The sequence below is a fragment of the Cyprinodon variegatus genome, unplaced genomic scaffold (assembly GCF_000732505.1).
Source record: "Cyprinodon variegatus isolate N-32 unplaced genomic scaffold, C_variegatus-1.0 Scaffold253, whole genome shotgun sequence".
Taxonomy (NCBI): domain Eukaryota; kingdom Metazoa; phylum Chordata; class Actinopteri; order Cyprinodontiformes; family Cyprinodontidae; genus Cyprinodon; species Cyprinodon variegatus.
The window spans coordinates 1,025,972-1,036,953 of NW_015150706.1; the positions used below are offsets into that span (position 1 = coordinate 1,025,972).

A 10,982-nucleotide genomic window follows, 5' to 3' on the forward strand; every position below is an offset into this window, starting at 1 on the left:
AGTTAACAGATTTATCACAGGTTTATCCAATTGCAACTCCACATAGGTTACCCTTCATACTTTAACATTTTCCTTTGGCTATTTTTGATTAGCATGGTTTGCTGACTGCACTGGACTTGACCTGTTGTTGCTCCAAACCAGCTGTGTCAAGTAACGAATTACAATTCGTTACTGTACTTTTTACTGTACTTTTTAGGTATCTATACTTTACTCCATTACTTATTTTTCTTCCTAGTTCTGACTTCTACTCATTACATTTTCACACAAGAACCTGTACTTTCTATTCCTTACATTTTTAAAACAAACATTACTCATTACTCTTGGCTTTGGTTTAATGTTTATAAATATTTATGTCACATCATATGCGCCATCCATTGCAGATTATTGGCACCATCCACATCTAGTGAAAACTAGTGTACTGTAACTGGATGAGTCATAGAATGCAAACACTCATTGGTTAGCTAAAGGAAATCTGGCTATTTTTTTAAGGTTACTTTATACTTTTATACTTTAAGTAGTTTTTAGAGCAAATACATTTTTTTTTTACTTGAGTGAAGAGGTCAAGTTGATACTTGAACTTTTACCAGAGTGTTTTTAAACTGCAGTATCTATACTTCTACTTAAGTAACAAATGTGTGTAATTTTGACACCACTGCTCCCAGCTGGTCTGAGTTATTTGCCTTGCTTCCCTCCTCAGTCATTCTGGAGCCAAGGTGCATCATTGCTGTAAGTGAAGTTTAAATCTTGCAGTTGCAAAATTTTTATAATTTCAAGGGAAAATTGCAAGTAAAACACAAATTGTACTAGTGCAGCTTGTTGATTTTGAGGCAATATTGAGTCGTGATTTACTTAAAAACTCTGCCCCATGAAGGTAACCCCCTATTCCATGTGGTATGGTTAAAATAGCTGAGGAAAGGTTACATAAAAAAACAAAGAAACATGGAATGTCTTACTTATCAGATTAAAAGAAATAATGTTGAATTTTAAAGTTACAAAAAATGTGAGATTCCAATTTTAGTTATTTTTTGGAGAAAAGCTTAGATCACAGAAATTAGCTTCCTTACCTGAAAGAGATAATCTGGCACTGAGGGTTTTTTATTTATTCCTAATGGAACATTTCCTTAAGTCACCCCTCAGAGACCATGCAGACCAGCTTTGATGTAAAGTTCTTATCACTACAGTGTTTTAAAAAAAAGTGTCAAAGTAGTACAATATTTAAATATATTTAAGTTCGCATGTTATGTGAAAGCAACCTGAATAAACCCTAAAGGTATTAAGCTCAAGCTACTAATAGTGGAAGGATGTTGATCCATTTATACCTGATGGTAGTCTTAATACTTAGTAGCACAGTGATGCCCCTGAATATTTTTTAATTTATATTCATCATCTGTTTGGAAAATGATGTGATATTTACGGAAGAGGATTAGGGCCACTGAAAAAAACAAAAACAGATTTTTTAATTTTATTACAGTATAATATGAGAAAAAAGTCAAAATTCTGACTTTGATCTCAGAATTCTGAGAAAAAAAGTCAGAATTCTGAGATCAATGTCAGAATTCTTAGATTAAAGACAGAATTCTGACTTTTTTCTCATATTATACTGTAAAAAAATTAAAAAATCTGTTTTTGTTTTTTTTCCTCAGAATTCTGACTTTAATCTCAGAACTGTGACTCTTAATTTTGGATCTTAATGTAGATGGGCACCATCAAAGAAGACGTGGGATCTCTCAGCTTCACTGACAAATATGTGATTTGTTTGGGAGGAACAGTAACACATTGGTGGAAAATGACAGAATTAGGCAACTTTTTACGTGCCCAAGGGGTCCCTGGTGATGCTATTTCATTAATGGAAGAGCAGAAGGTGATTAAAACAAGAGAGTTAGTTTAGTCTTTAAAACATACTTTGCCACGGCTTGATGCTAACATGTTTGTTAGCTATCAGAATTCAGTCGGGATTCTGAGATTAAAGTCAGAATTCTGAGATTAAAGTCAGAATTCTGAAATTTAAGTCAGAATTCTTAGATTAAAGTCAGAATTCTTACATTAAAGTCAGAATTCTGACTTTCCCCCCATATTAAACTGAAATATTTAAAAATCTGTAAACTTTTTTTATTTTTTCAGTGGCCCTAATCATCTTCCGTAGATATGCCTTATCTTTATTCATTTCATTATTCTTTTGAGTGTGTGATGTTGTCTCGCTGTAATGTACTTCGGTCAGCTCTGGATGTCAAAATGTGCTTTATATATTGACTGAAAATTTTAATTCATAAGAACAAAGAATATACATTTATTTTTCATGAACCTTGTAATGGCTAAAATGGGCCTGGAATCGAACTGTTTTGCAAACGAAATGCATCCTAACAGCTGTTTGTCCTCCGCGGCACCCGTAGGCTGCGACAATGAATGACGTTTCATTAGAGGAGGAGTTCCTGTTAATCCAAACACAGACGAGAGCAATATTCACGGGTAGTTATCGATACCTGGACTATTATACAGCGTTGACTCTACCGGGATGGCGGCTCAGAAGATAAACGAAGCCCACGAACACATAGCAAAAGCTGAAAAATGGTGAGGAGCGACATAAATGAGGCTAATGGAGTCTCTGTTTATGTAGCTAGCTGCTGTCAGGCCACTGTAGCATCTTTAGCACATTAAACTACGACATTGATTTAGCTTTAAAGAATCGACACGATCTCAGTTTATTTAATATAATGTCTTGGTCTGTTTCTAATTAATTCGTGTTTTTAATGTTGTAGCTTAAAGACGAGTCTGACCAAGTGGAAACCTGACTTTGACAGTGCGGCATCAGAGTACGCCAAAGCAGGTAAACCAGACCCAACCCTGTTTACTCAGAGAAGTACGGCTTTTTGTAAGAGTTTTACCGCATTAAGTGTAAATCTCCTGTATTTTTAGCTGTTTGCTTCAAGAACGCAAAGCAATATGAGCAAGCTAAGGATGCTTACCTGAAGGAGGCGGAGTACCACACGGAAAACAAGACGTATCCTGTCTCTGCAGCACTCAGCATCTCATTATAAACACATGGAGCAATGTTTAGACCATTTACTGTCTAAAGTGGATGTGTTTTTAAGCGTTTATACTGTTTCATTCATCCTCTTGGTTGCAAATATCTATATAGAATAACCAAAAATGACCTAAACAAGCCCTTTTTATGCCTTTTTGTTAAGAGAAAGGCGGCATAAAGGTTATCCTCTAAATGTGATCTGAACTCCTGTCACACGTATCAACCTTTACAGAATCTCAAACAGCTAAGGGTTAATTTTCTTTATATTTTTTTCACTTGGAATTCACCAGGATCCAAATGTCCTTTTAACCTAAATAACAAACCTCCCATCTTGGACCTCAGAGGTCAAGCAATCAGAGCACCCTTTGCAGAGCTCCATCAAATCATCAGTCTATGACAGGCCACAAAATAATAAGACTGCACTATATTAAACTATCCAAATACTAACTGTATAACAGATATTCTATTACAATCTCAATCCAGTTTGACCAGCTGACAATAACAGCGCTTCAAAGATAACTGAGTGATGGACAGTTGTGTTTTTTCAGCATAGATTGAAATTATCTTTATAGAAACTACAAATCTTCTAATATAAACAATCAGCTTTAACTAGTGTTGCACTGATACTGATAATGGTGGTATCAGTATCAGCGAATACCAACCAATAGGGCACAGATACCATTTAGAGAGCCGAAAGTTTATTCGACTATTGTCACCCATTCCAGGTAGACAATGAAAATTTCTACTGGATTCACTTTGTATTAGTCTATTTCCTGCTTCATAAAGATAGACAGCAGCTTGACAAAGCCATGATATTATTTTACATCCAAGTAGTATGCAGTTCTTCATATATACACACATACAATAAAATTGGTATCGGTATCGGCCAATACTGCACAGCCGGGTATCGGTATCGGGGCCACAAAATGGTATCGGTGCAACGCTAGCTTTAACAACCTGTAATACAGACAGTATGTTTGTTACCTTTTTATATTCAATTTCTGGCTGAACTTCAGTAATTACACTTTAAAACATGATTGAATGTAGTTATTTAATTGGATATTGTCTTATGTTAGACCTATTTTTAATATAAAAACTTCTACTCTCGGGCTCCTTTTGTGTGAAGAAGTGAGTTCCTTCTTTTCATCTGTAATTAAACGGATTGATATCCAAGTTAGAGTATAATACTCTTTTTAAGCAGGAACTGTTTTGCATTTGTTCTCAATGTTTCCTTAACTTGAGCTTCAGACTGTTTCATGCTGCAAAGTAAGTATGTTTTAAAGCTGACTTTTAACCAGTTGCAAACAGGAAACTAAGGGTTTGGCTCTAATTGTCCTCTTTCTTCAGGGCTATTGAGCAGGCCGGGATGATGATGAAGGTAAATGGTAAAGACTTTATAGATCTGCTCTGAGGTGATATTCCTGCAGTGTTAATTCGTCTGCTGTGTTACAACAGGAGCAAAAGAAAATGCCAGAGGCCATTCAGTACATAGAGAAAGCCTGTATGATGTACATGGAGAATGGGACCCCCGACACTGCTGCCATGGCCTTGGACCGGGCTGGAAAGTAAAGCAAACCTTAATTTCTCCAGAGAAAATGATCATCACCATCATTAGATGATAACCTTTGTCCTATATTGTGTAATTAAAACCACACTCTTTAATGCAGCGTTGTCAAACTGTGAGCTGCTGGTTGTGAATTTTGGGCCAAAGCTTAAAAAGATAATGTGTAAGAGTTGCTGTTATCTTATTGTGAATTGAGAAATCTTTCTCCTTCATTACCTCCTCCCTTCTTGCATTTTAATGTCTCTGGCTTCATCATCTTTTAAGATCTCTTTTTTTTTCATTTTCTTGGTGATGGTGAAACCATTTCTTGTGATGCTGCAGCATGCAGTAAGCACTGCCCCTCATTGTGCTGCAGTAGTGCAGACTTTCAGTCTCCAAATGATCTTCACCACCACCTCTCCATCGCACTGAACTGCCAGCCAGAGGAAACGCCTTGTTGTTCCACTCCTTGGTGTTAATTTATCCCATGCTGGCGTCTGTACTTTCATGATTGCAGACTGGCATGGCGCTTCACATGTTTATGTAAAAACTAATTTGAAATTCCCTACTTATGGAAATATATCTGATTATTAGTGGAGGTAATAATACACTAATAACAAAACATATTTAAATGCAGCCATCTATTTCAGGCAAAAAAGGGGAAAAAACCTTTACACAATATACCTTTAACTCAACGTTCCTTTAATGAGATGCCAGAGTGAGCTTAGCTTTCAGAGGCTCTTTGGAGCCTAGAGTGCTGCTCTGCTGACCGTCCCCAACCCGTTTCTGTTTCACTGCCATGCAGGAGGTTGAATAATGTTTTTTTTTTTCCTATTTACAGAAACCACCTGCTCAGCTCATTGGCAATAAATAATAATAATTTTCATTGTAGTTAGAAAATGTTATTGGTCTCATGTGACTCAGGCATTTTCTTCCACACTGTTAATGTCAAACTGGACTTTAATAGTTTTTTAATAGTTTCTTTCTTTACTCTCACCTGAGCTTTGAATCTCTACAGCTCCTCCAGAGTTAGCACAGGCCTATTTTACCTTTTCTTTAAGATCGAAGGTTTGCAGCTTTGAAATACTTGTTTGTTTTCTAATGTTGGTTTAAACAATGGACTTGGGTATCTTCAAAGACTCTGATATTGTTTTATAACATGTCTTCCTTTTTTTATACTGTATAATGGCCCCATATTTCATTTAGAGCTGTCAGGGCAAAGACGACAGAATATAAATATGCAACACTTAGATTTTCTGATTTTTATCAATCAGACATTTTCAAAAACATTTATCCCTTGATGTCCGTTTCACAATTCTGCACCATTTTGCTATTGTAGATCCTATAAAATCTCATTGACATGCAATAGTGGGTTTACAATCTAGAAATGAGAGAAAAGCATAGCGGAGCTTTGCAAAATATCATGGCTTTATAGTTTCCAACTCTTTAGCATCAGGAAAAGAGAAGATCACAGTTCCCTCTTAACTAAAACACATTCTTCCTCCTCAGACTCATAGAGCCCTTAAATCTGGAGAAAGCTGTTGATCTGTACCAGAAGGCAGCAGGTGTTTTTGAGGTGAGCATTTCATTACATGTTGAGTAACTGAGCTTTAAGTAATCTTTCTATTAATAAATAACTTCTTTGTATTATGTTTGCAGAACGAAGACCGTCTTCGTCAGGCAGTGGAGCTGCTGGGCAAAGCCTCCAGACTCCTTGTCAGGTTAAAAAGGTGAAGGAATCTGGGATCATTTAGTTTTAATTTTCTTCCAGTTTTTGTAAGATAATTAAAAACCATAAATGTGATCATGAATGAAATATAAATGCTTATTGTTCTGCTAAACAGGCTGGATGAAGCTGCAGTCGCCCTGCAGAAAGAGAAGAACATGTACAAAGAGATCGAGAACTTTCCCATGTGTTTTAAGGTGGGTCAGCTAGGTGTTTTGGTTCTAAATGATAGAAGACATTCAGGACTCGTTCTGGTCCATATATGCTCTGATTTAGCCAAACAGTTTTTTAACCACTTTCTTACTCAATCAGCCCATAATAGTCTTAACTGGACTATTTTACTTCTCTTGGATAGAATGTAAAAAAAAAAAAAACAGGGTGGAGCATAATGGTTTTTATGAATGTTAATTCTGTGTCTGATCATCTGAATGATGAGTTTCTTCAAGCCGGACAAACATTCATTATGTCTCATTATGATGCGAAGGTCCAAAGTTTACCCTCATAGACGTTTAACCATCCAACCGTTCCTCCATTTTTCTGTCCAACCTGTTGTCTGTGGGTCTGTTCAACCCGTCTTATGCCCAACCATCTGTTCGTTTATTATTTCTGTTTTTCACTTTGCCCATCCAACCTTTCTTCACTCTATCCATCCATTCTGTTCTCCATTCACCCATACACCTACCGGTATATTCTGGCCATCTATCTAAACTCCATCTATCTATCTATCCATTTTTTTTCATGCAGTCATCTGCCCACCCATGGTCACATATTTCATTTCTACTTTTGTCATCCGTTCATCCATCTTGTTTTTTCTTCTCTTCATCTTCCGCTCTGCCATCCCTCTAGCCATCTATCTTTTCATAAATTTGTCCATCCTTTTCTCCCTCTACTCATCATGTCTTCTGTCGTTTTGTCCCTCTAGCTATCCTCTTGTCCCTTCGTCCCTTCACCTCCTTGTAAGTTGATCCATTCATCCACTTATTCATCCTGTGGTCTGTCCATTTGTCTTTTTGTCCTCCTGTCTTTCCATTTCTGTAGCAGTCCTTTGTCCCTTTAGCTGTCCCCTTGTCTCTGTGATTATGTCCCTTTATCTTTCTATGTCAGTCTGTTCTTTCATTTACCTGCTATCTGTGCATCGTTGTTATAAATCCATCCTTCCTTCCTTTGATTAAAATTTCTGCCCTGTCTTTAATGTAAACGTCCTCTTTTAAAATGACTCCTGTTGACAGAAAAATCTGGGAATTCGATCTCGTAAATTTGAGATTCTGAAATGTGTAGGAACTCATTCTATAGAGAACAAAAATACAATAAGCTGTGCAAGGTTTTGTTGTGTAATGAACTATAACCTCAGGTCAAGCCTATAATGAGGAAAACAGGTTTTTTCATTTACTGAACGGCTATTCTGATTTTCTAGAAAACCACCGCTCAGGTGTTGGTCCATCTTCACCGAGGCGACTTCGTGGCAGCGGATAAATGCGTGCGGGAAAGTTACAGGTACGCCGTCGGCTCCAAATCCCCCCTCACCATCTTTAACATTACTTTCTAAACTGAGGGGCAGCTTTTATAAAGTACTGCTTCTCCTCCAGTCTGCCGGGCTACAGCGGTAGTGAAGACTGCGTTGCCATGGAGACGCTGTTGCAGGGATACGATGAGCAGGATGAGGATCAGGTCTATCGAGTCTGCAACTCTCCTTTACTGAAGTACATGGACAATGATGTGAGTACTCATAAAATAGGATAGGGACTAGAAAACATTCATACAGGGAGAACTTTCCAAAAAAAAGTTTCTACTATAGTCAAGTGAAGAATAGAAGAAAGAAAATACAGTTTTAGAAATACTAATCAGAACACAAATCTACAAATCTCTGTGAGACGTTTGTTAATCTAGATGGACAGACAGCATATTTGCACATCCATAATTGAGTCTTTCCACAGATTAAAAATTAGATCTAGATGTGGACTTTGATTAGGCCATTTTTGCACATAAATATCCATGTTTTATGTAGCTAACTGGGATGGAGATTTGTCCTCCAGCACGATAACGCTCCTCATTTGGATCATTTAATCTTAATTTATGGAGCTATTCATATTCACACACATGAAACACAGTGGGCTTTACAGAGGTTAGAAACAGGAGAAACTCTAGAGACACACATGCAATAAAATGTTCAAATTAGGTATACAGAGAGATTAGACAAATGATTATAGTGACAATAATATATGTTACATTCATGCTGATTTTGAGCAGTTTCTTCATTAGTCAGTTAATAACATGCAGCCGTCATTTTGCACATCTCTGATGTTGCTGCTATTTTCAAATATCCATTACTGTAAACATGTCCATAGCTGTAGATTGGTTATTAATTCTACAGGTGCACAGTTTTATATGGTTAAAACACTTTACAGTACAGTATTTTATTGTTTAACTTTTAACTTTTCCCTATTATGTTATTCTTATACATTTTCTAAGGTCCACATTTGCGTGACATTTTTTTTCTATCATCTTTTTTTACTGCTGTAAATATCAGAATTTCCCCATTGTTGGAGGATAAAGGGAATTTCTATTCTAATAAAATAAACTGAACTGTTGAAGACATTGAGGTGATCAGTGTGGAAACAGATAAATATTGTATATTAGGGAAACTATTAAAACACCAACATTGAAATCATATAGATTTAAACGGTACAAAGGTACCATTTAAGCAGTTTTTCTCATGTTATGAAACTGGCCCATATACCAACCTCTTTATATGAGGCTCTGTGGCCTCCAGTAGGTTTTATTCCAGGCTTACACTGTATTAATCTAAACTCCAACTTTCTGTCAACCTGAACAACTAAAAAAACGGCATCCAAGAGCACGATACCTTTACCATCATGTATCACTATGATCACTGTGTGTTCAGGGCGCTGTGTACGTCCCTAAAGATCTCCAACAGATCCGTGAGGTCTTCACAGAAAAACTGAGCTGTAACTGACATCATCTGGACTCTAAGCGCCACACTTTTCTGATTTTTATTGCTGAAATGGTTGAAAAACATGTATCATTTCTGCTTCACCTAAGAAGTGTGAGCTTCTTTGTGGTGTTTTTACTATAATCCTTAAAATCTGAGTAGAATGTGACTAAATGGAGAAAACGTTTGCTAAGCTTTTACAGCATTAATTTAAAAAGTTGTCTCGTGTAGCTGGGTAACAAAATATAAATCCAAGTGCCAATGGTTTAATGAAATAAAAAGCTTATTTCTCTTTAAAAGCCGCTCTCGTTTATGGCTTTGTCTGAGAGATGAGAGATGTTTTAAATTCCTGTTCTGTGTTCCAGTATGCCAAACTGGCCATTTCACTGAGGGTCCCCGGAGGAGGAGGAAAGAAGAAGAAGGCCGCCGCTTCACAAGGGGGCGCTGGCGGGGCGCCTGCAGCTGCAAAGGATGAGGAGGAGGACGAGTACGAAGGCGGGTTGTGTTAACCTCAACCCATACTGTCCATCACCACTTGAACGTCGTCTGTGTTTTAAACCCTTTCAGCCCAAAACAGCGGCCTGTTGCATCTTTAACAAGCTAAAAAAACAAGGGAATAATAAAAACCCAACGGTTTAAACAAGTGTTGCAGAAGAATGAATATTAAGCCTTTAAGTTTTTGTTCATTGATCTGCCTGGTGTGTGAACATGTTCTGTTATGTGTCGTCTCAGTGGAGCTGTACATTTAGCTGTTATTGTTTGTGGGTAGATTTCTAAACACCAGTTCCAATCATAAATACTCTTAACTGCGATTGGACCAGCGAGCTGGACTTTTATTTGTACAGAGATAATTTATTCAGTATTCACTGCTGCTGGGAATGATACCGACTCTATATGCAATCGGACTGGCATTAATGCATGTTTGAAACAAAGAGAAATTATCATGAAACATCCAAAGTAACTATTAATAATCTAGAACAACCCTGTTGTCTTTAGCTTCAGTGACTGGAAAATCAATCAGATTTGATCCAAATGTTCCCCAAGTTTGATCTTCTACTTCACAGCATATGTTACCCTAAAATAAAGATGTATAGATCAGAGTATATCGCCTTTTTTTTTTTAAATATTTAAATAAGAGCAAGTTGTATTGAGAACAATCAAAGGGACCATAGATTGATTTTTGTGTCAATGAGTTGTCTGTTTAGAAATATTCTACTAGGCCTATTAAGATGATAAAGTGGTTGTTTACAGTTTTTTCATTTATCCTATTTCTCTCTAACCCAAATTCCCAAGTGTTGCAACTTCTAAATAAACACGTTTCATGGCCCTCGATGCTTTCCATTTGTCTCTCCTCCATGTTCCTGCTCTGACTGGAACATGTTCTAAGTCTTCACAAATTTGAACCTCAACATCAGCCAGAATGGCCTCAAACAAATCTGAAATGACTTTGCACCTTCCATCTTTGATAAGGCTAATACTTTCTGTCTGTGAAAGTGATATCTAATGTGAATGCATGTATGCTGCTTTTGTGATACCTCCCATCCCAAATGACTGCACTGATCCATTGGGACAAAACATCAGCTAAATCGAGGAACGTTTTTTTTTTTCTCTGACTTGTTCATCGAAGATATTTTAATGTATGTATGAATGATCCCATTAGAATAAACATTAAATATTTTAAAGGTCCCAAATTTTTAAGATCGTTTATTTATTGCATGGGATATATATATATATATATATA

The 10,982-nt window shown here is 36.8% G+C and overlaps 1 protein-coding gene across 1 annotated transcript; it reads left to right on the forward strand.

The window, feature by feature from the left end:
- The first annotated feature begins 2,408 nt into the window (after positions 1–2,408).
- Positions 2,409–10,230, forward strand: napg (N-ethylmaleimide-sensitive factor attachment protein, gamma). The gene is made up of 12 exons (XM_015382194.1): positions 2,409–2,568; positions 2,757–2,824; positions 2,914–2,998; positions 4,271–4,288; positions 4,370–4,400; positions 4,478–4,587; positions 6,075–6,141; positions 6,225–6,295; positions 6,410–6,488; positions 7,706–7,785; positions 7,878–8,007; positions 9,607–10,230. The coding sequence occupies exons 1-12, from the start codon at positions 2,513–2,515 to the stop codon at positions 9,748–9,750; spliced, it is 939 nt and encodes a 312-aa protein (XP_015237680.1). The 5' UTR covers positions 2,409–2,512; the 3' UTR covers positions 9,751–10,230.
- Positions 10,231–10,982: the final 752 nt, after the last annotated feature.